The 27,652-nt window shown below is 50.9% G+C and overlaps 1 protein-coding gene across 5 annotated transcripts in view; it reads right to left on the bottom strand.

The window, feature by feature from the left end:
• HRH2 (histamine receptor H2) overlaps positions 1 to 27,652 on the bottom strand; it is a 79,757-nt gene that overhangs the window by 13,036 nt on the left and 39,069 nt on the right. For 2 of the 5 annotated variants that reach the window (XM_058723759.1, XM_058723765.1), the window contains exon 4: positions 16,431 to 16,594. The exons of 1 other annotated variant lie outside the window; for it this stretch is intronic. In XM_058723759.1, coding sequence (XP_058579742.1) covers positions 16,551 to 16,594 — 44 coding nt within the window. In that variant the 3' untranslated portion in view covers positions 16,431 to 16,550. Of the gene's footprint in view, positions 1 to 13,676; positions 16,595 to 27,652 lie in introns of those variants that run through there. 2 more of the 5 variants (XM_058723770.1, XM_058723781.1) reach the window with 2 other exon arrangements.

Raw genomic sequence — 27,652 nt, 5'->3', positions numbered from 1 at the left:
GTGGGTCAGAGAAAACCCCTCCCAAAATGGAGCTGGACTTGGCTCCTGGCCGTTCCCCCCAAAACCCATTTTCTCTTCTTCCTGGTTCTTGCCTCCCTTGTAAGTTAGATGTGGCCATGGGCTGAGTACTGAGTCCTGGCTGGTTGGAGCTGAGGCTTTTGAGGAGCAAGCATGTCCCTTCTCATTGTCTCCCCTTCCCAAGGCTGGCAAGAGAGGCGGATAAGACTACAAATGGCGAAGCCTCTCCCCGATCCTGGTGAAGAGGAAACCCCCGAGGACTAGGAATACAGGCTCAGGTCTGTCGTATGAAGAAGCGACCAATTCAGACGTGTCGAACCCTTATTCGGTTTGGAGCTACATTTCCGCAGCTTGTATTACTCAAATTAATACAGAAATTGGTGCCTTGAAGTGAAGGTGTTGCCATAACAACATACAGGGCATGGTCTGGGATTGGGCAGTGGGTGGAGAGGACACAGCACTCACAGGCGGGAAAGCTGGGGACTCCTGGTACACAGTTGAGAACATCTAATGAATTGTTGCCCAACATGGAAGAGGAAAAGAGCCTGAAAGCTAGAGTGCATTTGTTCCTTTTTGCTGCCCACAGCAAGATACTACCAGAAAGCCACATGCTCAGGCAACAACTGTCCCGGCTGCAGGCTGAAATGAGACAGAACTCGGAAACGTAGGGCCCCTCTGGAGGGGTTGGGTTTTCCTGACTTGGACTATTGCTCGAGCAAGAAATAAACTCCTACCGGGTGTGAGTGTTCCCAGGCCTCTGGGGCTATTTCTGCAGCAGCTGGCATGACGCTAACTACACAGGTAGCCTCGGTAAGTACCGCCCTTAGGTGTAGACAGGGGCCCTGACACACACTTTGGCTGAGTCTCTGATGGCAGGAATGGGCCGCGTGGACCGCACCCCCCACCCCCCGCCCAGGATGGCTCACGCAGGACTCTGTGGCATGGGTCTGCAAGCAGAGGGCTGGACCCAGGTGGCTACGGGATTCCCAATGAGCCAGTCTGCAAAATGCAGGGAGACATAAAGGGCTCTGTTACCCCCAGATAAAAATAAAAGGGCTTTTGCCACTGAAAAGTAAAATTAGTTCCCGGGTTCTGCAATGTACAAAGTTCTCCCACATGTGTTGCCTCATGTGATGCACCAAATCTATGAGGAAGGTGTTACATTTTTCAGAGGAAGACACTGAAACTTCAAGATTAATGACTTGCTTAGGGTCACACAGCTAATGAGCAAAAGAGCTAATTCAAGGTCAGCTTCCCATCTCTAGAAATTTGCTGTTTAATGACTGAGAGAAGGGGACTCTTTATTGCTGGGGTCTGGTGAGAGTGTGTGTGTGTGTGTGTGTGTGTGGTCAATGACCGTGGGGTCTTTGTGTCTCTGTAGGCCTCAGGGACCCACGTACTTGGATTCTGCGGAACAGAGGGACTATGGAGGACAGGGAAGCTTGCCCAGAACAATCTTCACTGATGATACAACTGAGGCCCAGAGAAGCCGGGCAAGCTGAGATGAGCTCCCAGGACTTGTAACTGAACTGAAGGCTTCTCTCTGTCACTCACTCACTCTGCCCTGCCCTCCAAGGGTCTTGCCTCCTCGGCCGGCTCTCCCACACTCTGAAGGAGGAACCTCAGTCTCACCTGCTCCACCCACACACGGCCACCTTCCCATGCTCTGTGCTGCACGGCTGGGCTCTGGGAACTGCAGGGGAGTTCCGGGGACTGGAGTCCCAGCCTGGACTTGCTGTATTGGATTGGGTCATGGACCTGATGGTCATTGGCCATCCAGCGTCCCTGCCCCCTTCACTGGGGGATTTGCCCCTCGTGCACTGTGGGTGGGGCTGTCCTGGGGCTATCCAGCCAGGTGGCTATGTTCTCCAGACCAGGCCAATGAAAGGCATGGCCTTTCTCCAGGAGTTTTGAATCCTAGAAAGAGACTATTAGAGGTCATTCATCGCAGTGGTGGCAACCTGGCAGAGAGGAGAGTGTCCCCCACCCCCCACCCCTGAGCTGCTCTGACATTTGCTGAGCTCAGTCCTCTGGCTTTCATTTCATTTGGGGAGCTACCTGACATCCTTCCAGTAGATTAAGTTCCCTCACGTCAGGGTTTAGGGCTTGCAGCCAAATACTGTTGATGATGCTGACAGAAACCCAAGTGAATAGTAGGAAAGGAAGTGTTCTCTAAAGCCTTCCTTAGAGCAACACAGGGTGCATTAATTGAGCACCGACTGTGTGTTAGCCCTTGTGCTGGGCACTGGGGTTCCAGAGAGGTTCTGATCTCCTTCACAGCCTGGAGGAGCTCACGGTTTGTGGCAGGGGAAGGAGACAGCAGAGGGACAGAAACCAGTGTCGGCACGCCGCTCGGCCGTGTCTCCCATGTAATAAACTCCCAGCTGCTAATTCAATTGGCACCCAGGAGGGTTTGCTCCTGCTTCCTCTCATTTCCCTTAAAAAAATCAATAAACTGCTCATAATGTCTTTAATAAAGACTAAATCAGAGCATTTATAACCTTATTATAGGGTTGGCATTTTCAACATCTTCCCCCGCAGCTGAAATCCAGTTCATGTGGCATCATCTGGGAATCAGACAGTGGACCGAGACAATGGTTTATGATGAATTAACCAATAGCCAACCTGAATTTGGCAGTTTACCATTTTCAGAGACTCCCACGGGCATCACATCAACCCTGCCGGTTAGAAGACTAGCTCAGAGATGGAAAGGAGCCTGTCAACATTCACACAGCTAGAATGGAAATGGAAGAGCTGGGGTTTGATCCTGGATCTGCCTGACTCCTCGGCCCTGGCTTTCTGCTGTACAGAGTGCGGATGAATAGCTGGAGCTCTGGGAGCCGCAGGATGGTGGGGCTGGGTGGAGAGCCTTTCCGCAAGCCGAAGGCTTAGGGAAGGGCAATTACTTGCAAGGTGCTGTTAGGATAAGCATCCGTGTTCCCACACTGCCCCCTGGTGGACTCCTTGAGCCCGGCCTCCGGGCTGTTGGAGGGTTTAGCTGGGAGTTTCAGGCTGATTGCGTCTGTAAGTGGGTTTGGGGAGACCTTCCTGGTGGAATAGCCCTGCTTTTGCACAGCTGAACATTGAAGCCTTCCAGAAGAGATAAGAGATGTTCATGTATTTACTTGATTGTGGGAAAAGTGTTCATTCATTGATTCAACCTATCTCCAGAGACACCTGCACGCCCGGGCGGAACAAAATGCTGACGATTTGGCACCCCCCTTGCCGGCAGGGAGGCCCCAGCCTCATGGAAGGGTCAGGCCCACAGGTAGATACTTATGACGCAGGGCGATATGGGCACTGTGAAGCCATGCCTAGGGCATCCTGGGAACCCTAACCTGGGCAGGTATGGGGAGTGGTGGGAAGGGGCCAGGGAAAGGCTGGTCAAAGAAGGTAACAGGTCAGGTGAGTGTGCTGGGTAGCTGAGGTCGGAAGGGTACAGAGGGAGCAGCAAGTGGCCGTGTGGCCAATGGCCCAAAGCTTCAGGGACCCTCACTTTCAGGGCTCTGACTTCATCATTTTGCATTCATCATTTTGTGTTCCTTTCCTTCAGGACCCACCCCAAGTTGTGTGAGCTTCAGGGGCTCCACCTTACCTGGTTTTGCCAAAGGAAGAGCCAAAGCAGGGGTACCCCAGGGTCGTGAAGCAGGCAGACCAGGCCAGGCAGGCCAGAGCCCTGGGGAGCGCCTTGGGGCAGCAGGGGAGCAGAGGAGGGATGAAATGATAGAGGCAGAGAGCGGCAGGTTGGCTCAACTAAGAAATTCAGCTCTGTCCTGAGGGCAATAGGGTCCTATTAAAAGGTGCTCAGCGGGAGAGTGGCCAGGCTCCCCCTGAGTTAGAAAGGTTTTGACAGAATAGCGAGTTCTCCCACCGTGACCCCCAGATCCTGGCAGAGGGACGCCAGCCATGGTTCCTGGGCTTTGGCAGAGCTGGCCCTGGCCCTCCAGCAGTGCTGTTCTCCCCAGCGACAGGCGAGGAGTCTCTGGGCCAGGAGGAGGTGCCCACCTAGAGCCCACCAGCAGTCCCTCTTCCAGAACGCACACCTTGGGGAGCTGGGACCTAACCCCAGGATCTGTGTAGGCCTCGCCCCGGTTCCAGGCTCCAGAGGGTGGATGACGGTGTGTGCCTGGCTAGGTCCAAGGACAGCTGTTTTGGGGGTGTAGAGTGGGAGTTGGAGGGTGCCTGATGGAGGGTGGCAGGCAGCTGGAGCTGCTGCAGAGTAGGGGAGGACACTGCCTCAGTGGTCTCTCTTCGTTGCCTTCATTTCCTCCGCAGAGATACATGAGCACCTGCTGGGTGCTGGGTGCTGAGCTCACCAGGCCAGACCCAGCTGGTTTCCTGGGCCGGATGTGCTGCGCAGGCTGGGATGCAGCTGGCGGGAGGTGCCAGGAATGGGATCTGCAGGTAGGTAGTAGAATCCAGAGGCTGGCAGCTGCACACAGGCGTGAGTGTGTTCTTCAAGGAGCCAGGCTGAGGACCAACACCGGGTCAGACAGGGGAGACAGTGGTATGCCAATGCGTGCCTGGTATAGTGACACATGGGGGAGGGAAGGGCAAGGGAGAGGACTAAGACCCAGATGCCAGTGCGAGGAGTCCTCAGTTCATATTTCCTGGCTCTTGGTGTGTAGCACAGGAGTAGGTCAAGTGGCTTAAGAGTCCAGGGCTGGAGCAAAGATGCGAGGGGAGAGACCACTGTTGGGCCTGGGGAGCCTTATCTGGGGGTTGAGGGGGGTGCAGATGGTGGCCTCTCTCTGGCAATCTGGTCTCTGGGACATGTCCTGTTCTCTCCAGAATAAGATTCCCACCATGTCTGCAGCCCCAGGAGGCAGCAGGAGGCTCCCCAGAAGCGGGGAGGAGGCGCTTGTCTGGCCCAGCCTGGTAATTAGACCCTTCAATTGCAATTACTTTTGCAATTAGCTCAGCTGGTAATTGGAACTGGAGGTGGTAATTTCTGTCCTTCACAGAAGCTCCCTCTGAACTGAGCTTTGCTCATCTGTCCAGGGTGCAGGGTAGTGCTCTGGGGAACGCTGGGCTCTTGGGTGGGAGCAACGTGCACACAACCCAGGGCTTGGCTCAGAGTGAAGCATTTGGCTTCTGCCAGACCCCTGGGATGGGAATTCTGGCCACGCCAGGTGCGGGCTTGGTGCTCTGCCCTTGAACGTGGGCTGGCCTAGTGACTTGCTTCTTCTAACTAGTAGAATATGACAGAGGCAAGGGGCGTCACTTCCACAATAGGTGAGAAAAGATTGTGTCTTCTGGTTTGCTAACAGACTCTCTTTCCTGCCTCAGGTTTGCACGCTTTGAGGGAGTCAGCCGCCATGTGGGGGAGGCCTGGGCAGGAAGGAACGGAATGCTGCCAACAACCAGTGAGTGAGTCTGACAGCCAGTCCTTCCACAGCTGAGCCTTTGGATGAGACCGCAGACCTTGGGCTGATGCACTTTGATCACAACCTCTCGAGAGACTGTGAAACAGAAAAGCCAGCTAAGCAGATCCCAGGTTCCTGACCCTAGAAACTGTGAGATAGTAAGTGGGGGTTGTTTTAAGCTGCTGAATTTTGGTCTAAGTTCTTATGCAGCAATAGGTAACTAGTACATGGACAAACTATTAAATTAAATATATTCTGTCCTTTGACCTTGACAGGTATATTTTCAAACTACCTGAAAGGTCAGGTTCAACTCTAGAATCTTTGGACTCCTTGGAGTTCTGCGCCAGAGCACGGTGGGAAGGGGAGAGCTGGAGTTGTGGCATGAGGCCATCCCGCTTCTCTTCACACACATCCGTCTCATACACCCCGGGTCTTGTACACGCCCAAGAGTTAAAACTCCATATACCAACCCCTCCCCGCCAACAAATAACCACGTCTGTATCCAGCCATGCCCACACCATTGGCATGGTCTGCCTCAAGGGGTTGGATCTAAGGGAAAGGCTCCTGCAGGCCCTAGAATTGGGCTTTAGCAGTGTTTGGCCAAGGAAATCCAGGGTCTCGAGTGTGGTTTAGAAGAGGGGGAGGGTTGAGCTGTTGGGCACATCCTATGAGGTACAGCTGGAGGTCCAGGGCAGAATTGTCTAAAGCTCAGGAACCAGAGCAGGGGCCCTTCTTGCCCGAGTTTGGGGGTGGTCCTGGGAGGGCCCCTTGTTCCAACCTTCGCAGACAGAGTGAGGTACCCCCAGGGATATGGCAGTACAAAAACAACCCTGGAGAAACAGGAAGGGATGGGGGAGATTAAATAATACCAGTTCAGGGTTTGTCAGGGCCTACTCTGTGCCAACCAAGCACTTGCCAGGCCCTGCCATCCAAGGATTTGAAGGACACAGCCTCTGCCTTGCCAGTTAGTAGGGGAGGATATACCTCAAAACAGACTCAGTCCTTCTCCCCAGGCATACAGATTCTTGAAAACCTATACACAGGAGAAATTCTGGTTCGACAGGCCTTCACTCAGTTAGAATGGGTTGAGTACCTCTTACTTGCCAGGAGCTGGGTATTAAGCAGGAAGAGATTTGTTAGCACAGGGGTTGTTAGGAAGCTCCTAGATCCTTGGCAGAACCAGATGCCCTCTGAAGTTTATTCTGCCCATCAGCCTGGTGCTGCCTGAGACCACCGCTTTCTGCCTGGAGTGGAGTTTTATTTTTTTTATTTTTATTTTTATTTAAAAAAAAATTTTTTTTTTAACGTTTATTTATTTTTGAGACAGAGAGAGACAGAGCATGAACGGGGGAGGGGCAGAGAGAGAGGGAGACACAGAATCAGAAGCAGGCTCCAGGCTCTGAGCCATCAGCCCAGGGCCCGACGCGGGGCTCGAACTCCCGGACCGTGAGATGGTGACCTGAGCTGAAGTCGGACGTTTAACCGACTGAGCCACCCAGGCACCCCCTGGAGTGGATTTTAAAATTGAAGGTGCTTGCTGCTTTTGATCAGGAAATCCTGTCACATGTCTGCACCCGAAGGGTGAAGAAGGCTGGGAAATGCAGATGTTTGCATTGGACACTGGGCAGGAGGAATTCACAACAGAGGAAACCCTGAACACGTGGGAGGGTGCTCACAGGTTTGGGCAGCCATGATTGACAGCTGCCTGCATTGCAACAGGAGCACGGAATGATAAGGAAGGACAAGTCTCATGGGAGCAAACCCAGCAGCGTTAACTAACCAACGCACAACAGCAAAGCCTTTACGCTTCCTCCTACTAACACGCCACTTGTCTTTGGAGACTACTGGTTTGAGGAAGAAGAATGGATCTGATCTTACCAAATAAAGGATTTTCAATTCCTTCCAATTCTTTTGCAAGTCCCAGCCTATTTCAATTTTGGGTAAATGTTTAAACAACCCCACGAATGAATGCGCGCTTTGGTTATTGTTGCAATTTATAACCTCCAGCTCAGGACTCCCTCCCACTTCTCACTGGGCTGGTATTCTCCCCCTATCTAGCTTTTGCCAGCATTATTGCCAAAAGAAAAAAGGTTGATTCCAGAATAAAAAAAAAAATAAAATAAGACTGCAAAATCAAAACCAATCAATGTTTATATTTAAACATATTCTACAAGCAGTAATATTATGCCAGCTGGTGAACTGCAGTTGAATTCAACACTAATAGAGTCATTTAAGGTGGGGTGTGAAAACATTTTAATGCATTGATAAGATATGGAGTCAATCCTCCCAGATTAGCATATCTGTACAGGAAGGACCTTCATCAAACATCAAACTACAGGATTTTTTTCAAACTTGGAACCTTAACCATCTTCATTTGGTGACATGTAAAACAGTTATCTACCTTAAAATTGTGGAGCTTTTAAAGCAAATATTTACTAGGTACCAAGTAGGTGCTGGGCACTTTGATACATTATCTCATTCCATCCTGATTTGATCCTTACACTAAGGGTCACTCCCATTTTACAGATGGGGAAACCAAAGTACAAATGAACGAAGAACAGGCCCTAAAGCTTCCTTAGAACTTGAACTGGAACCAGAATTCAGATGTTAGGGTTCTGAGGTCAAGAGAGGAGTGAGGGTCCTTCTCAGTAAAAGTCTCAAAACCTTGAGATCCAGTATGCATATTTGTTTTCTCCTCTTACCTTGGGTCAAAATATAACCCAACATTGTTTGTCAACAATGATATGGTGGGCCTGACCACAATTTCAGAGACGCGAGGACAGGGGCCTAATCCCCACGCTGTGGCCACATGAGTGATTTTGATCTGGTTCAGAGTTTCTTGTGCTTGAAATAGGTAGTAATGCTATTTATAACCCCATTGTCCATGGTGGCTCAAAATCGCTATTTCTAGATTACCGAAATCAAAATTGGGAGAGTTAAAAAGATCATTTGGACAAGGAGATATGAATCCCTATTGAGAACTCTTCTTTGCCCCAAGGGGTTACCATGGATACAAACTGGTGAATTGATTGCTCAAAAAACAGCTCAAAACCAGAACATTCTCCGCATTTCCCGGGTGTCATGTCCTCGCAGCCTGCAGCCAGGAGTCGATGAAACCAAAGTGGTTGGACGGCTGTTGCCACCAGGTAGTGGAAGAAGACTTCTATTGGTATGCTTTCCCATGAACTTTGGTGGATTGTGCAGAAGAGGAGATGGGTCTCTTGTTGCCCAGATCAATAGCTGACTTGTATCAAGGCCCCGGCCCACCACAGTGGTCCTACAGCATGACAGAGGACCACAGAGGCAGAGTGCGTTGGTGATATATGGCAGGAATTTTGCCCACACTCTCCCACCACATCCTAGGGAGCCCAGTTGGGCTTGTCAAGTGTATCTGGGCTTCTGTAGAGTTGACCCCATCAGAAGTAGGGCAGGTGGGACAGGCTGCCAATCCAAGAGAACGTCCCCAAGTACATAACTATTTTTAATTTCCATTTTACACTTGGTGAAACTGACACACAGACCATGCCTTCCGCTTTGTCTTGAGGGATTCCTAACATCAGAAATTGTGACCACTGAGGGGCGCCTGGGTGGCTCAGTCGGTTGAGCGTCCGGGCCATGATCTCACGGCTCATGAGTTCGAGCCCCGCGTCGGGCTCTGTGCTGAGCCTGCTTCCAATTCTGTGTCTCCCTCTCTCTCTGCCCCTAACCCACTGGCATTCTGTCTCTGTCTCTCTCAAAAATAAATAAACATTAAAAAAAAAAAAAAAGAAATTGTGACCACGGAGAATATACCATATTAAAAATAATTTTTACATAATCATGAGTTGAGCCGAAGCTATGGTTGACAAGCTATGGTAGACATCTAAAATGTATTTTGTAGCTCTTTAACTAAGCATCATTCATTTTTTAAGTTTACATTTTCTTATATTTTGGAAGCTCTGACTTGTTCTTTCGGTTCCCAAATCTCTCTGTAGGTCTCAGAACAGCATGTGGTTCTAGTGTCTAATGGATGGAATAACCCTGCCAGCAGGGGGCACCCCTGCCCATTGCAGTGGTTAGAAAAACAAGATTTTTGTCAAAGCAGAATTTTCAAAAGATTAAAAACACAACTCATGCGAATGTATAGTCAACACATAACAGAGTTTAATTGAACCCATTCGGGGGCGGGGAGGGGGGAACAAGCAAGGTGGTAAAGTTGGCTCAAAGAAGTATCTGAGAGACAACTCTGTATCTGGAAAGGAAGAACCTTGAAATAAGACTGCCAAGACACAAAACTGGTCAGTGTCCCACAGCACAAGAAACCATAACCTCTGGCATTATCTTTTCTACGGAAGAGAAGTCACTTGCATTTCTACCGGGCCACAGGAAAATCATTTGCAATGATCAATCTTGTACAAATTAACATGTGGCTGCAGACTCTGGTCCCTGATCAATAATAAGTAGTCAGCAAAGGGACCCTTCCCCTAGGGAATCATCTAATACTGGTCACGCCTGCTAGCCACGCTCCAATATGACACTCGGAGGACACACCATCACCTTTAGCCCTATTTCCATGCTTTGGATACATTTTCTTAAGAATAGAAAAGATGTTTTCTGGGGCAAGTCCTGGCTGGGCTCAGGGCTGGATGTAGATGCATGGGTACCTGGGCAGGTAAATAGTTCGGCACCCCCTCCAGATCTATGTCTCTCAGTGTCTGTTCTACACTTAGTAGAACCAAGGGAAAAATGATTTTTCCGTAAGAACAACCAGATACAGAAAGAAAGTCACTCATTCACGTCTATGGTCCCAGCGAGTCAGTTCTGAAAATACTCAGCAAAACATTTCTCATTTTTTGGTGGTTATTATTCCTTCCTTAGGTTGCCTTTGGGAGTATCCAAATCAAATAACTAGTGGGGAGCATAGTAAAGAGTTTTAATTTTATATAAGACTTTTTTTTTTTTTTTTGTAAGCAACAGGAATGACTGGGTTTTAGAATTTCGGTGGATGTCACTGTGGATGCCAAGCTTGCTCTGACCATACACGTACATGCCAATTGTATGGAACGGGCAAGTCCATAGGGACTAAAAAGAGACTGGCGGTTGTCAAGGTGTCGGGGAGAGACCGCCAATGAAGTTTCTTTTGGGGATGACGAAAATGTTCTGGATTCAGACAGTGGTGACGGTTGCACAACTTCGTGGATGTACAAAAAGTGACGCATTGTATACTTTGGCCATTGTGAGCGAATACCGTCTTTCACACCACCTATGTGACTTGGGCAGGCTGGCTTCCTCCCTGGGGACCCAGAGGAAGGTAAGACTTGGTAGCACTCATGGAAAGCCTGGGGTGAGCCCAAGGAAAGCTTTGGGAATTTCTTCTAGTTAAATGTCCTGTCCTGCACTCACCGGAGGTAGGGCATCTCTAGGGGGAATACTCTAACTTCTAGGGGGTGGAAGAAGCCAAGGCATGATAGAAAAGACAGGTGGGATGGTGGGGCTGTAGGGAGACAGGCCTCTCCCCCCGCCGCCAGGGTCATTGGTGGGAGCTTGGATGATCTGTGCCTCTCTGAAGGGCTATTGGGCCACACGTAGAGTCCATTTCCAGAATTACACATGGAGGTATGTTAAACACACATGCACGCCCCCCCCCCCCACCAAAACTCACTTGCATATGTGCACAAGGAAATGTTGTCAGACGATCAGCATGGTATCGTTTAAACAGCTAAAAATTGGAAATGACTCAAACGCTCATGGCTAGGGGGACAGCACAGAACACCCTCTGGTAGTTAGCAACAATGAAGGAGCTCTTTATGGGCTAATGTGGTTGACCCTTGGAGACACATTGCTGAATTCAGCTCCTACGGCGGAGTATGGCGTTTATGTTAAAGCAAACAAAACTGAACCAAACACCATGCAGCAGACTGGGAAGCGGAGGTTGCATCAGGGAGAATTGCTAGGGGGAAGGAGGGAGAAGGGTGGTCAAAAGGACTCTGGGTTTCTCTGGAATGTTACAATTTTGAAGACAAGCGGGTCTGGGTTGGAGCCTCAGCTGTGTCACTTACTTGGGTTTTTAACTGCTCACTTGGTGTCCCTCTTCAGGCCCCAGCTGGTGGGGACGTGAATCTCTACCTGGCAGGGCTGACTGGTGGAAGAAATGAGCTAGCGTCTGTGGAGGGGCTGACATAGTGTCTGGGCACAAGAAGGGACTCATAAATGTCAGTTGAAAGATGACAGGGTCGTCTGGGAGCCACACAGAGCCGGCAGGTCCCTCTGGGACACTATTTCCTTGGGAATCCTGCCAGGACCACTGGGCACATGAGAGCCCCGGTAATGCCCCAGCAATGAGGGCTGTGGTCCAGCCAGGCTGGCACAGCGGCATCTCAGGGCATGAGAGGCACGTTGTGCTGTGTGGCCCTGAGTGGGGAGGTTGGGGATGTGGCACGGACACCTGCAGTGACCTCCAAAACTAACAGATTATGAACCCCTTAGAGCTACCAGCTGGGTGAAAGGAAGCTTCTCCCAGCCACTCTTCAGAGTGTTAGTGACCACGGAAGGCTCCTGAAATATCCCTGGAAAGCTTGAAATTCTGGGAGGTATGTGTCCTTGGCCATTATTTCCTGCTTGGGTGGCCTGGAAAGAGCTCTCTCAGATGGACAGCGAAGATGGTAAATTCTCCCTCGAAGCTCCAGCTGCAGTCGGGTCAGCAAAGGTGAACCTCTGGCTATGCAGCCGAGATGGGATTCCAAATGGATTCCCACAGTCTCGGCTCTGAGCGCTCCCCCCTCCCACCCACCGCGCTTCTAACCTGCGTTTAAGCACAGCCCGGCCCACGTGCCCCAGGAACGCATCCCTTCAGAAGGTCACGGCTGCCGCGGCCATGTCCTCCCCACACTCTGCTCTCTGCACCTTCCACCAGGCCTTGGTCATCCCGGCACTGGCCCCCGTGTCCCATTCCTTCCATGGTTCCTTGGTGATTTTAGGTTCAAGCCAGTCTCCCTGGAGGGTGGGGAAGGTCTGTTCCTTTGGGCTCCCAGCATGGAGTCTATGGCCTGCAGGAGAGCCTGTGGTAGATCCTTATAAAATGCTACAGTCCACCCTCACTGGCAGGGGCTGCTCCCTCAGCTCGAGTCTGAATGATCTTTCCATAACACACACGTCATCGTTTTAGCCTCTCTTGATGAAGACCCTTCCAAGCCATGCCATGACTCCTGTGCCCAATGCAGCCGCCTTGGGGGGCCTCCCCGCGGTCAGCCCTTCCAGATGTCCTGATCTCCTTTTCCTCCCGCCGTCCCCCACCTCTTTGCCTAGTTAGCAATAATGGTTTTGCTTCTCTCCAGCTCCCTATTGGTGGAACCCAAGCTGGTTGGAATAGGATGCTGGGAATTGCGATTCCCAGGCTTCCAGCCCTGGCCGGTTGCCGATGCAGTGTCCCACTATTTGTCACACCCACTAGTACAGTTCGGGGGACACGTCCCTGTCATCTTCTCCCATCGACACAAACTGCTTAACACCGTCTATTGGCTCCATTTGCCACTCTCATCTTTCCCAATCCCCCTTAGCACATCTTGGTCTTTTCCCCCCTGATAAAACCCACATAACAACCCATTCTGAGCCAATCACTTCCCGTGAGCTTTGGCTGAGCTGACACGGAATCCCTTCTCTGACTCCGGGGACATTCGACAAGGCGCGCGCCTCTGGGCCTTCTCTGCAAGGCCCCACGTTCAGGATTCCACAGCCTCCTCCAGCCTCTTCCCTTCCCTCCCAGGGGACACTGCTCCCCCCCCCCCCCTGCCCTCAAACGGTGACCTCGACTCTGGTCAGCTCCCCCTTTCACTTTCCAAACCCTCTCATCGGTGCCTTTGGGACTCACTCCTGGCACAGACTCCATGAACTTCTTCTTGACCTGGTGGTCCCTTGCCTGTGCCTACTCTACTGCATGCAGACTTCCTTGATGGACACGTTTTCCATTTTAAAGATCTCCTCTTCTCCTACTTCACAAAGGCGTCTCGGAAGCTGGCAATTTCAGAAATACTCCCTTCTATAAACCCTTATCGAGAGCCTACCATGTACCTGGCTCACAGGGCAAGCGGGACAAAGGCCTGATCCTTCCGACCAGCCTGTCCTTCATTGCCAGCATGGTGTCCTATGATGAAACCTTGTTCCCCGAGGACTCTTTTACTTTTTAAGGTAGCTTCCAAGTTGGCTTTTACCGCAGTGTTTTCTCATAACTCTTTTTCTAAATTAAGACACGCCGTACGATGAAGTCTGGGGAGTATTCCTCACCAGGAAGTGAAAAAATAAAACCGCAAGGCAGCATCTGTTTCGATAGCTTTATTGGAACATGGTCGCAACACAGAACATGGATTTGGGGACCCACCGCAGACACTCCTCCTCTAGACAGCACGTGCCCCACTTCTGCAGCCAGCAGAGGCTCTAGGAAGCCTCCAGAAGGGTGGCGGCAGCTCAGAGACAGACTCGAAGGAGGCCCCTGCAGTGGCAGGTGGTGTGTGGGCACGATGGGTTGGATCCCTGACCAGCTGAGACCGTGATCAGCCAGACCAGTCTTATGCCTCCAACTACTTGGCCATGACTTAGAGACCCACCTGCCTTAGACCCCCAAGAAAACTTGAGGAAGGGATTCTGGGGCTTCCAGATGGAATCCAGCCAAGAAACTGAGCATCTCTGAGGGCCACTGGGGCAAATCATGCCCTCAAGTATGCTGGCAGATAAACCGCATAAAGCCCTTGCTATGTGCCAAACGCTCTTCTAGGGGCTAGATGTACAAAGATCCAAAGAAATAGGCAGGGCCCATGACCTCCTGAGTGGGGGAGACGGACAGAGAACCACACAGATGACTGTAAATTACAAACAATCAATGGCCTCTGAGGACAGTTCTGGGGTATGTGGGGGAGGCCTGACCTAATAGGGTGGGTCAAGGAAGACTTCCTCAAGAAGTGATATTTCAGCTGAGATCTCATGGTCTCACGTCATGGAAACAGCCTTGTGCATGGCCTAGTAGCTGCAAAGAGCAATAAAATAAACAAAAGAGAGAAGCCAGTGGGGTTGGGGTGAAGCGACAGAGGGGACCACGGCAGGAGGAGGCTGGAGGGACAGGTCAGGGCTGACCGTGCAGGGCTGGTGGGCCATGAGAAAGATGGTTTCTTGCATGCGCGACGTGACCATACTAGCGTTTTGCACAGCCCGTTGTGGCTGCTGGGTGGGGAGGCAGGCCGGAGGAAGGCCAGCAGGGAACACGGGGAGCTGTCAGGAAGCTGTCCCGATTGTCCTGACCGAGGGATGGCAGTGGGGCCGAGTGGGGACAGGGCAGGTGCGGAGAATCAAGCAGAAGGTGGGGACGTGTGGAACTAGGGCTCAAGAAAACTGAGCAAGAGGAGCTAGAAAGGGAGGCGCCAAGGCTGACCTCCTTGGCCAGTGGCTCGGGCCCTAAAGCCAGTGGCAGACGTCTGTCTGCGACCGGGAACCCGGAGAGGAGCAGGTGCAGCGAAAAGGTCTAGGATGTGGTTGTGGACATGCAAAAAGCGAGGTGCCTTTGAAACACCCAGGCTGGAGGTCGTGGCTGGAAAGCTCCCAGAGGAAGCTTGGGGTCCAGGTACAAATCCGTGAGTCATTTCCTCACAGGGAAGCCTCCTGGTAACTTCGGTTAAGAGGGCGCAGACGAGGTCACAGAGGGAGAGAAATCGCAGTGAGAAGAGAAAGCCCTTGGGACAGGCACACCGGACAGCCGGGGAGAGGACAGTGAGTCGCAAGAGGGCTGAGAAGGCACAGGTGTGCAGGGAGGGGGACACCACGAGGGGGTCTTGGAACCAAGGAAGGAGCGGGCTCAGGGAGGGGCAGTGGCAGTGGTTAGCAGTGAGGGTCCACGCACACCCTCAGTTCTCCAGGCTGTCGTCACCCTCACTGCCTTGGGTCTCATCAACAACCCTGTAAATAGGCCATCTTACCCCCTTGGACAGAGGAGTCAAGAGATGGTCAGAAAGATCCCTACCGACGCACCCAAGGTTACGTACCCAGCAGAGGGCGCTGTGGGGCCAACTCCCCCCACCTGGCAAGGCCACCTCTCCCTCTAGGACTCCGGCGCACTAACCACCACCGCCCACCCCGGACCTGCCCTGAATGTTCGAATGCTCGCTCCGCTCCACACCACTTCTTGTTGATGAAAAGCACCAGAGAGGGTTAGTACTGCAGCATGAAGGGATCCCCTAGGCTCCGGCTCTGAGCCTCGCTAAGAGGCAGGTAGGCTGAGTCAAGGAAATACCTTGATCTCTCTCCTGAGAAGCAGTGCAAGGTCATGGCAAGAGCCTGGGCTTGAAGCCGGGCTTTTTACCCATGCTCCTACTTGCTAATTCCCTGCACAGCTATTTTTCGAGTGCCTTCTGTGAGCCGGGAACACATACTAGCTGAGTACTCTGAGGCAGGCCCCGGTCTTCTCTGAGCCTCAGTTTCTACCTCTGTCAAGTAGGTTGGTGATTCTTGCCACCTGTTATAAGGATTATGTGAACTCATGTAGATGACGTACCCGGCACACAGAAGGTGCTCATTAAAGGCTAATTTCCTTCCTTTCCTCTCTTCTCTTCCCTTCCCTCTCCTTTCCTTTCTCTACATCCTACAGAACCCATGAGGGAGTGAGAGACTAACTCTTTATGGCAACGCCGCCTGCTGTGCTCAGAGGGCCTGCGCGTTCCTGCACGTACAAATCCATGCACACACCTGTGCACGCACCTCCAACGTCCAGCCATCTCTGCTTGTGACTCAGGGCCAGCACCAACGTGAGCTCTGAACCCATGGGATTCAGCGGACCCAGACCCAGGAGAGTTCTGAGCATCTGCTGAGAATGCCCGGCACAGGACAGGCCGTACCACACTAGACCCAAGGACCCCGGCACCCCGCTGCGTGCTCTGGGACTCCCTAGACTCGGGCTAGGGCGCATCTTCGGTGGCTCTGGGGGCTTCTGGGTCCTTAATGGCTCCAGGAGTCAAATCTTGGTGACCAGAAGCAGTATCTTCTGTGTCCTGGGCTGGGTCTAGACAGCCTCGGAGGGCAGAGTCCTCACCGCTTCCTGGGGTGGTGTCCTCAGTGGCTCCTCGGACAGTGGCTCGCCTGGCTGCTCCTCTGAGGGGCCTCTCACGTGTCTCTGGAGGAACCTAAGCCCCCACAGACTCTTGCAGCAGCTTAGAAGGTTGCTGGAGCACACAGTGCAGGATAGCGCTGGCTTCCTGAGGAGACACAAGCACAGGTCAGGGCTGAGGTGACCATGGAGCAAGGCCAGTGGGCCCAGGACCTAGCCTCTGGCCTTTGCTTCCTCTAAGCTGGCCTTGGGAAGAGTGGGGTGGGATGGGGTGGGAGCCCTTCCTTTGCCACCAGGGCTGCCCATGTGCAGCCGGGACTTCCCTCAACCCACAAAGGAGAGCATCCAGGAGACGTGCTTTCCGATCTCAAGTCTGCTTCTAACATGCTCTGTGTGCCCCTGAACTCCTCTGAACCCAAACGGAGGAAAAAATAACCACCTTTCCAATTCTTGGCAGGATTAAGTGTTACACAATATGTACGAAGGTATCCCACACATTGTCTAGCTCACAATAGGAGCCCAGGTAATGTTTGCTGTTTCTGACTCTAGATGAAATGATTCCCGAACAATCTACAGCACGCCTTGCAGGAGTTCGGGGGAAGGCTGGGAGAAGAAGACACACAGATTTATTCAGCCTTGCCTTAAAATCAGTTGCGAACACATCTGTCCATTAGAAAGTGTGCTCCCTAAAGGCAAGGCACTTGCCCCGACAATTATGGCTGGCATATAGTAGTTCCTCCGTTAATCTCTGTTGAGTCAATCTGATCAAAGAATAGATCGCTGAAGACTGAGTTAGCCCAAAGGTTGGTAGGAAGGTTTTTAACAAAGCATTTGGCATACATTTTGAGGAATAAGAGGATTTCCCTCACTTCTGGGCATACAAATTTCCTTGGCCCCGTTGCCTGCTGCACTGTGGATGGCAGACCTGCTTTTTCTCTTTAGCTACTTTCAGGGAGTCAGAATTCCCTCATCACTTTTATTTCAAGCTTCATGAAGTCAGAGGGAAAGGCTCAGCGTGGCGCCCCTGTTTTCAGTGCCTGGAGACCTACCCAACACCTGCAGGTCTCCCTTTATGACCGAGAACAGGTGGCAGGCTCAGAGCTTTCATCAGGCGATTGGGTCTGGTCAAACTTTGATCAGACCTTGTTTTGTGTCATCGTATCTATGTTCACGAGTTCTTTGTGTTTTCCACAAGTGATAGTACATTTCCGTTTATGGTGACAATATCAAGTTTCCTCGCAAATAAATTTCAGCGCAAAGTGTGTTATCATGCAGGTGGGAGAAGACTGTGGGCTGGACTGGATGGGGAAGGGAATGCGCAAGCAGCTGCGGTTTGGGGAGTGTGGTTCCTCATCCCCGACACATTCCAGCTCACCCTCAGTGCAAACACAGGAGAAGCTAAGTATTGCATGGTGACCTTAGAGACTCTGTCTGGGGTCTCTGTAGCTCCAGGGCAGGACAAAATAGCTCTGTCTAAAGCCACCAATGCCTCCTACTTTCTGGCTTCCCTGCCTAGGCTGGAGTGGTAACTTTCCTTGTCGGTTTCAAGCTGGGAGCCACTCATCGCTTGGTCCTGAGACCCACTGCAGTTCCTCGGGGTGTCCTGTGAAACTCACAGGGGGCCTCAGCTCCTGCCATCATCTGTTAAGGTAATCTGGCTGCCAGAGGAATCAAACTCCCTGCTCCTCCCTTCTACATAAAGAGAGCAAAGAGCACCGAGCTCGCCTTTAGAATCTGTTAGATGGGGGTTGTAGGTTTGGATGCCTGGCTTTGTAAGACACAGAGGACAGTGGCCGCCGACCCCCTAGCTCTCCTAGGTGTGTAGGTACACTCCAGCTTAGCCACTGCTAGAGTCCTCGAGTGGCCCAAACTCTCTCTGTAGGTCTGGCCAGCCCTTCTCTCCCCAGAACACCTGCCCTCGCCTGGACCTCAAGGTCATACCCCTGGCACCTCCGAGGCTCCAGTCCTCCATGCCAGCCAGTGTACATATTTGACCAAGCAGGCAGGTATCTACCCTTGGATTAACATTCCAGACGCAGCTCTGATAAACTGACTTTCACTGAAATTATCAAAGAAAAGCTAGCTGTGGCTAGGAAAGAACTACCTCCCTTCTAACGAGCTTCCACATCACTTAAAATAATATTATTATGGAAATATCACATGATCCTGGTAAAAAAATTCAGGCCGGAGAGACGAACAGAACAAAGAAAATAAACATCTCAAATAACTCCTCTACTCAGCCATATCTTTTTGTTACCTGTCCATTCTGTCATTAAATATTTTTAAATGAAATACATTATACACCCAAAGAGACTACATAAAAAACACAAATGCATCATTTAAAGAATATAAAAGAATACGAAAATGGATACCAGTATAACCACCTCTCAGGTTACGAAACAGAACTTACCAGGAACTGACTTGTTTCAGCAAATATTTACGTATCCCTAAAAAAACATATTGCAGTGTTCTGCCTGCATTTTACTTTTTGGGTCGGGTGGTGGGGAGGGAGGCTGTAAATTACAGCTTTTTTCTTTTCATGAAATAATAATTAATTCAGCAGTATTGTCATTTTCCAAACGGGGACAATCCAGATTTAGCTCCCACAAGGCTGTTCACAGATGATAATCATCTTGAAATAAAACTTGAGTGGACAAATGTGATTTATCTGCCCCACATGCCTTCCTTTGGGAACCATCCACTCCCCACCGCATGTGGTCCGGGTGGGAGTGCAATCACTGGGCCCCATCCCCTAGGGGATGCTTTTGGATTAAGCTATCCACGTGGCAACAGTGACTGCTTGAGAGGTGAGTCCATAACTCAAACTGGGAGAAAGAGAGTCCTTTCCACGACTACTGTATCTTTCTTATGAGGCAGAGAAGCTGGGAGCATGTGAAACGAAGGTAAGTCAAGGGCTATCCAACTGAATTCCTATCGCTTGCAACCGAAACACTTTTGTCTAATACAAGAACACAGAGCATTAGTTGAGGTGGACTATTTCCAATAATAATACGGTCAGCAAAACAACCTTCTACAACATTTTATAACTAAACACAACCAACCTTCTAGACTTTATGATCACAGCAGTGCTCCACAACACTTTACGGCTGTAAACAAAACAACTTTTACCATATTTTGGAACCGCAAACATAAGTTTCACATGCCTGGAAAGACCTGCCACCTATTTGACGTTTTGAGTGCATTTAAAAGGCTTGAAAAAAATACTGGCTTATTTATCGCTTAATACACAGTTGCAGATACTAAAATTTTGGTTATTTAATGCACGTAGTGGTTTTGGGCATACACAATCTCTCAGCATACATCTCAATCATTATCACTTAGGTAATAAGCATAAACTTATGTAATAACTATAATTTACTCTGGACTAAAACATGCCACCGCTTGTAAAAAAAAAAACAGAAAAAAACAAAGAATATTTAAAATTTAGTATTTCCCTTTTATATAAATGAAATCATGTCTTATGATTGTTTTTCTGTAGCTACCTTTTGTTGTTGTTACTGTTTAATGCCATATTTTTTTTCAGTTAGTTGAAACTGTGTTGATGCATGTCCCTGCAGTTCATTGCCACCGTTGTAAAGTAGTCTATTACATTGTACTCCAATTTATTTGTCCATTCACCTGTCGATGCACATCTGAGTTGTTTCCATTTTCTTTTTTAGTCATGTCCTTCTCATACTTGCTTTTGAATTTATACTATAATGGCCTCATCAAATGAATAGGAGAGTTTCCCTTTTTCTCTCCTCTGATAGAGTCTGTGCAGAATTGGAATGATTTGCTCTTGGAGTACTTGGCAGAACTCCTTTGAAAACCAAGTATTACTGGTGTTTCATTCATTTTATTTATTTTTAATGGTTACAGGACCATTCCAGTTTTCTCTTTCATTCCAAGTCAGTTCTGGCAAGTTCTATTTTGCTAGAAAAAATTCCCTATATCTGAGTTTTCTGTTGTTTAGGGCATAGAATGGATTACAGCACTCTTATTATCTTTCTTAATCTCTGTCACATCTAAAATTTCTAAAATAATACCCCCCCATACTCTTATTGCTTATTTATGATGTTTGTGATTAATCTTTGTAGTTCTGTAAATTTTACTTTACATATTTTTGAAGCTAGTTTATTGGGTATGTACAAGTTGAGAATTACTATCATTCCAGTAAATAGAATCTTTTTCAAAATATGGTGACTATATTTATCTTTAGTAATATATTTTGCTTAAAATTCACTTTGTCTGATATTAATATAGCTACCCAGATTTCTTTTGGTTAGTATTTGCCTAGCATATTATATTTTTCTTTCCTTATACTTTCAACATTTTTGTTTCCTTCAGTCTATTTCTTGCAAAAAAACGTTTAGGTTAAAAAAAAAAAACAAATCGGACAGCCTTTATTTTTCGTAAGTGGTCAGTTTATTCCATCTACACGTATCATGATTACTGATATACCTTGACTGATTTCTTCAATGTGATTTTGTGTTTTATATTTGCCCCACCTCTAACCTTTCCTGTGTTTTCTCGCTTTGCTTTAAATTTTTTTTTTAACGTTTATTTATTTTTGAGACAGAGAGAGACAGAGCATGAACAGGGGAGGGGCAGAGAGAGAGGGAGACACAGAATCGGAAGCAGGCTCCAGGCTCCGAACCGTCAGCCCAGAGCCCGATGCGGGGCTCGCACTTACGGACCTCGAGATCGTGACCTGAGTTGAAGTCGGACGCTTAACCGACCGAGCCACCCAGGCGCCCCTCTCGCTTTGCCTTTAAATTGCCTTTTCTCCCCTCATTCTCTTTCTTATCTTGTGGAATCTCTAGCCTCTTCTAAAATAATTTTAAGATGCATATTTAACATAATAAAGGCTAGTGGCGTGGAGCCCTCCTCCGCTCCTTAGTTTACCATCCATGTCAGCTGTAAGTTGGGATGAGACATTCAGCTAAATTTCAATATCGTGTAGACCGTACTACGTTACAGAGTCCAGAGAGACTGGTAGGGTTAGTATTTCCTGACCCCCTCCATAGTCCCATGGCCTGTCCCGCCCTGAGCCCTAACCCTTGAAGCTAGGGTGTAAATGGGGTTCTTGAGGGCACGTAACGCAGTGTCCACACAGTAAGTGCCTATGGTAAGCAGTTGTCGTTTTCACCTTTTCCTATCGTCGGGTCCCCTTCTCTTTGGGATCCAGCCTTCCTCACTCTTTGCCCATGTGAGGGAGGGGGTTGACCTCTTACTCTTCGCCCTGGCTCCAGGCCTGGGTGCAGAGGTAGACACGTGACATCCCCCCCCCCCCCCCCCCCCCAGCCAACGAAACGTAGGCCTGTAACTTTTTGGTTGCAAAAGTTGGAACCGTAGGAAAGGACACATTTCCCACTGGACCTGCCAAGGTGGTAAGATGTGACCTCGGAGCTGCTGGTGGCACCCCAGGGAGACTCCGACCGAGGCTGAAGTTAACACAGGGTGGAACTGAGTTGAAAGGTGGAGAAGGATAAATTTCTGACGACATTTGTGCATTTGGATCCAGCCATCCTTGAAGCTACTCTTGTTCTCTGCAGTTTTATGAGCCGGTTCCCCACCTCCACCAATCCCAGCCTCTTTTAACTGGGTTTCTGCTGCTGGTAGTCAACAGTGTCCTAGTAATATTCCTAGAATCTGAATTTGAATTGGAATCTGAATCCCCTCTTTTCATACGGAGGGTGTTATAATATATTCAGCCACCCACAGTCTGGATCTCATTTCAGTGCCATGCTCTGTAGAGGAAGCCTTGCCCAGGTTCTCCCTGAACCTGGGTTTTCTCATCTGTGAAGTAAGTTGATAAGAGCAACCTCACAGGACATGCAGTTAATGACTGTCAGTGCCCTTTGCTATAACCTTCTATTGCTTATAGTACAAATTATCACATGGAACCACCACGTGCACGCATCCCTCTGCTATGACTTCTACCTGTGTCTTTGCACACGTCCCGTTGCTTGAAATGCCTTTCTCTTCTTGCCGTTCAACTTCTACTTCTGTTTCAAGGTTCTGTTCAGGCATCACCTCCTGTGGGAAGCTGTCTCTGGGGCCTCCCGGGATCGCCGAAATCTGCCCCAGCTCCTGGAGCCCCTCTGCTGAGGCCCTGACCTCCTTGGGTTAACCATCAGTTTCCCTATTTCCCAGACTAAAGCCAGGCACCGGACCTCTCGTCTGCATCCCACTGTCCAAGTTTATCGTAGGCGTTCAGCCATGTGTGTGAAAAGGAAAAACCCAGTAAATGTCAGTTTCGATAGTGATTCTCCCATGTTCTGACTTCCCCAATTCACAGATTGGCAGGAACAGAAGCACTTCCCCTGCCACTCTGGCAGTGCCTCTGCTGTGTGAGGTAGCCCATGCCGGCTTTATTTCCATATCTACCTCTCTGCGGCTAGCCTGGAAGAGCCTCGTGGGCAGGAACTCTGGGAAGGGCATCGAGGGACACCGGCCGTTTCAGCCAGCACCTCTGAGGCTAGCCATGTGCCGGGGAAAGTGTGAGATTTGGGACGAGGAGTCCTGAGTGTGGTTTGAGACTTCCTCATTCTCCTGCCGTTGGGTCGCAGTCAACTCCATGCCTTCTCCTGGGGACAATTCCAGCGAAAGGGCTGGGAGAGGAAGGCCCCCCTTCCCCCTCCCTTGTCTCCCACAACGGGCCCAGCCATTGGCTGCTTTGTACCTTAGGGTCACCGAGAACCAGCGGTTGAGGGACTGTGTGTTGAGGGTCTGGGCTCACGTCTGAACCCAGGTCCTTGCTCTCCGGTTCCCAACAACACAGCAGAACCAACCACTGCCCGTGTCAGTTTCACCTACATCCTGGGAACTGGGTCACCGGAAGTCCTTTCTCCTCTATGAGGAAATGCAAGTGGAGATTAGAAAGGGGAAGAGGCTCTCTCACATCCTCAGAGCCAGCCACAACCCACCAGGGGTCTTTCCCCTGCCTCAAGCTTCTGTCATAATGAGGGGTGACCCCCCTCTGCAGGCCAGACCTAATTTCGGGTTGCTCTGAAGTAAGCCATGAGGTGGCAATTTGGGGACACCACAACGCCCAGACACCAATCGGAGTATTATCTTCCTATACCTGTGTTCCGGCTACAAATTGATAGTGCCTGATAGGCCGAAATGACCGAACTTCAGGCCTCTCTGCTCATGAAAGAAACTAATTTTTCACGCCCTTCTCATAATTTTCTGGAAGCAAACATGGAGAATTTGCCTACACCAGCATCTACTTTGAAGGGATGGTGGAGAGGTCTTTCTGTCCTTCAGCAGCAAATGTCAACAGCAAACTGGACAGAGGCTTCCTGCAGGAGTTTCGCTCACACGCTCGGTTCACCTTCATGCCAGACAAGGTGAGAGGCTTCCCGGAACTCCCTGGGACTCAGTTGATATAGAGAGGTAACAGTCATAAACCATTGGGCCTTTTAAATTTTCTCCCCATGACAAGGGAAATAGATGGTGACAGTCCAAAAGCTTTAGGCTCCTAAAAGGGATCTTGATTAGAGACCTCACAGGACATGCATCCCTGAGTGCTGGAGCATCACAGCCTGGGACTGCTCTGGGAACTCAATGACGGAGGGGTTGGCTGCGACTCTGGCAGTCCCCGAGGGGCCTGCCACAGAGCAAGTATCGTGAGTTGTACTGGCGAATGAATAAGTGATTCACAAGAACTAACATTTACTCAGTGCTCACGTGCTAGGTCCTGACTGGGCGGTTTTGCATCCTTTTTCTAGTTAACCACTGGCACTATGAGGCAAGCACCAGTGTCCCATTTCACAGACCAGAAAACTGAGGCTCTGGGCATCTCAGCGATGCCCCTAGGTCACTCCCTAGCAAAACTCAATTATGAAACAACGGCCGTTGTCTCCCACCTGCACCCCCTTCCCACTGGGGCACGCTCCTTCTGGAAGACCAGACTGAATGAATTTGATAGAACAAGCTAGTATGAGAGATGTGGAGACGGTTAAGGGCGGGGCCGCTGGTCTCAAGCGACTCACGGGTGAGGGTTGGTGTGTGGACACACACAGCCGTGTGGGTGTGTGAGTGCGTGCCAGGGCCTGAGTGTGTCCGGACGTGCATGGGCAAGACTGTGCGGCACAGAACCATTCCTGGCTCCGGGCCTCAGGGGAAGCGACGTGGAGCAGGTGGCATCTGAGCTGGGCCTGGGGCGATGGGTGGGAACTGAAAGGGGATGTGGGGAGGGGGGGAGGTCTCTTTGGGCACAGGAGGCAGCCTGAGCTGAGGGCTGTGTTCTGAGAGCAGGGGTGCCTAGTTCATCCGGAGAAGGAGGAGCCCGGGGATGTAGCTGGAGAGGAGACGGCACGGGATCCTATAGCCAGAACGTGATGGGCGCGGTGGGCGGGTCTGCATGGGACCTGGCAGGTGCTGGAAGCTGCAGGATGGGGGGGCGGGGGGGAGGGGTCAGGAGCCCACCGATGGACAGTCTCAGCTCGTGGCCTGCCCTGGCCCTTCTCCATGATTTTATAACTATGTGGGTCAGTGAGATGGCACCCGAGTGAGTGCCAGGCATGGGGAAGGAGCGTGACCCTTTGTCCCGTGTGCCCACCACGGGGAGGGCAGAGGCTGCAGGGCGTGGGGCCGCGCAGCGTTCAGGGGTGTTCTCTCTAAGACTCTCGGTCACCAGTCATGTTGAGCATTTACTGTGTGCCTGGCCTGCCAGGTGGGTACCACCCACATCTTTGCAGATGAGGGGAGCAGCCCTTCATGGAATTAAATGACCTGACCAAGGCCACACAGCGTGTGGGTAGAGGAATGGGGTTCTCGCCATGTCTGCTTGGTCCAAAGCCTGTGCTCTGAGCCCTGAGAGAAAGCCAGTGATAGCCGCCGTCCCCGGAGCGACCCCCCCACTCCGGCTCTCAGCATTTATACGTATGAGCTCATTTAATCCACACACCAACGCCATGGGGTAAGTGCTATTACTCTCCCTGTCGATGGAGGAGAAAACTAAGGCACAGAGAGGTTAGGAAACCTGCCCGAGGTCACACAGCCAGTAAGTGGAGCTGGGTGTTACAGCATGCTGGGCTTGTTGCTTGAAAAACCGAAGGCGTGGGGGGCCCTAGTTCCACTCAACCCCTCCTGTGCCTCCACACTATCCACGTCCTGCGGCTGTACTCGGACCGCTGAATAATAAAGTGCTCACGGGTTGGGCACTTAACCCTGAACTCTCCAGCACCTACATGACACATAGGATATAGTCGTTAACTTCTTATCTCTGACAGACGAGGAAGTCTGGGCCCCGAGAACTTTAGTCAGTCGCTCAGCGACTCCCAGCAAGCAAGTGGCAGAGCCTCGAGGGAGCCCAGTGTGGCCCAGCTGTAAAGCTGGAGACGCCCTGCCCACTCTGCCCCCTTCCAATACACGACGTGGCTCTCGGGGAGGCCGGGCATCCTCCGTCGATCTGGGTCACACTCCGTTCCACCCTGGTCCCAGCCTTGTGCTTCCCCCGCCCTGTTGCTCAAACCCTCCAGGAACCCCCACGAAACCGGCATGCTTGCCCAAGCCTCTCCTTGAGACTACAGAACGTTTTGTAAAACTGAAGAAGGCTCCAGAGCCTCTGCCCTCTTACACCAGTGGGTGCTTATGTCGGAAGAACCCAGGGCCCCTGAGTCAATTATCAAAGTCATTTCCTATCACTCGTTCTGCCCTACTTTTGTGAGGCAGGCGAAGTGGCATGCCCATTTTGCAGATGGGGGGACTGAGGCTCAGGCAGGCCTGGCATTTGCCCAAGGTCAGGTGTGGTCAGGTGCTGCATCGTGGACCAAGCTCCCTGCATCACCATGCTGGTCTCTTCGGTTTGAGACTTGTTTGCTCTGAATGGCTCAGGACCTGGACGTGTGACAGGGCCTCCTCTCTCTGACAGCTCCTTCTCAGCCCTTTCAAAGACTCTTCTCCCCTCTTCCCTGTCCCCTCTGCCCCCTCTGGCCCCTTCTCCTTGCATCTATGTCCTGCCCTGGCCAGCCCCCCCTCACAGCCCTTCCAAGATGCTTCCCTTATGTGGCTTTGAGGAAGTGATACCTTCAGATGTGGCTGGCGGCAGGGAGGCCAACAGCCTGTCTAAAAACCAACCGTGCAAAGTGTAACAAAAGGCTTAAAATCTCCCTCCCCTTCTACCAGTAATGCTCTTCCCAGAAATTCAGTTTCTAGGGAAATAATCTGAAAGACACAAAATATCCTCTGCGTGGAGATGTTCATCACAGGGTTGCTTATAATAGCAAAAACAAACAAACAAACAAACAAACAAAAAAAAACGGACACAACAGCCAAGTACGTAGGGAAACATTTCAGTCAGTGATGAGGCCCTTCATGCACCCCTCCCCCTGCAAGCAAACTGCCATGGGCCGGTGTCCACTGAGAGACACCCCCACGTGCCAGGCACTGTTCTCAGGCCTTCATATTTATTCTCTCCTTTAATCCTGACGATTTTTTTTAAGTTGGTACTTAAAACGCCCCCATTTGCAGACAAACAAACTGAGGCAAGGAGAGGCTAGGTAAACTGCCCAAGGTCAGAAGCTTCCAGGCACCCCGACTCCACCAGACTCAACCACTCCTAGAGCCGTGGCGGTGACTGATGACCATCACCAGGAGTTAGTTGTTGAGCGCAGGCCAACGTGCCAGGCGCTTCTCCCTCTTGCTAGTCCCCATTGCCATTGCTGCCCCCCCACCATCCAGGCCGGCGAGGGCACAGATGATTCCTTAGGCCCCAGACAGAAACAGCAGTGAGAAAGTCTTAGGGTGTTTGGCGTTCAAGAGTCCATGAGAGCAGTCCCCCACCACCCAGAGAGGAGGGACCAGCTGGGGGCTGGGCCAGGAGCCTAGAGTTAGGTGGGAGAGTAGGCCCTGCCCCTGCCGCCCTCCCTTGGGGTCACTGGGGTGATTGGAGGCGAGGTGGGGGTCACTGAAGGACGAGTGTGGGGGTCTGAACACACAGGGGCTTGTGCCCTACTCCCAGCTGGAAGCCAGGACAAGGGAGGGATCCCTTGCACCCCAATTCCTCTGCTCCCATGGGGGGTACAGGGGGTCCCTCAGATCTCCTGGACCTACGGTGAGCCCCAGCACATGACTGGGCTTTGAAGCCTGACTGCTGGGAGAGGTCCAGGGGGCTGGGAACCTGCAGCAGAGGCCAAAGCCCCTGAGAGAATGTGGTTGGTCTTCGGCAGTGCCAGATAGAGCCCAGGAGGTCAGC

The sequence above is a fragment of the Neofelis nebulosa genome, chromosome 1 (assembly GCF_028018385.1).
Source record: "Neofelis nebulosa isolate mNeoNeb1 chromosome 1, mNeoNeb1.pri, whole genome shotgun sequence".
NCBI classification, from domain to species: domain Eukaryota; kingdom Metazoa; phylum Chordata; class Mammalia; order Carnivora; family Felidae; genus Neofelis; species Neofelis nebulosa.
The sequence above is the reverse complement of the archived record's forward strand: the minus strand, read 5'-3'. Positions and strand labels throughout refer to the sequence as shown.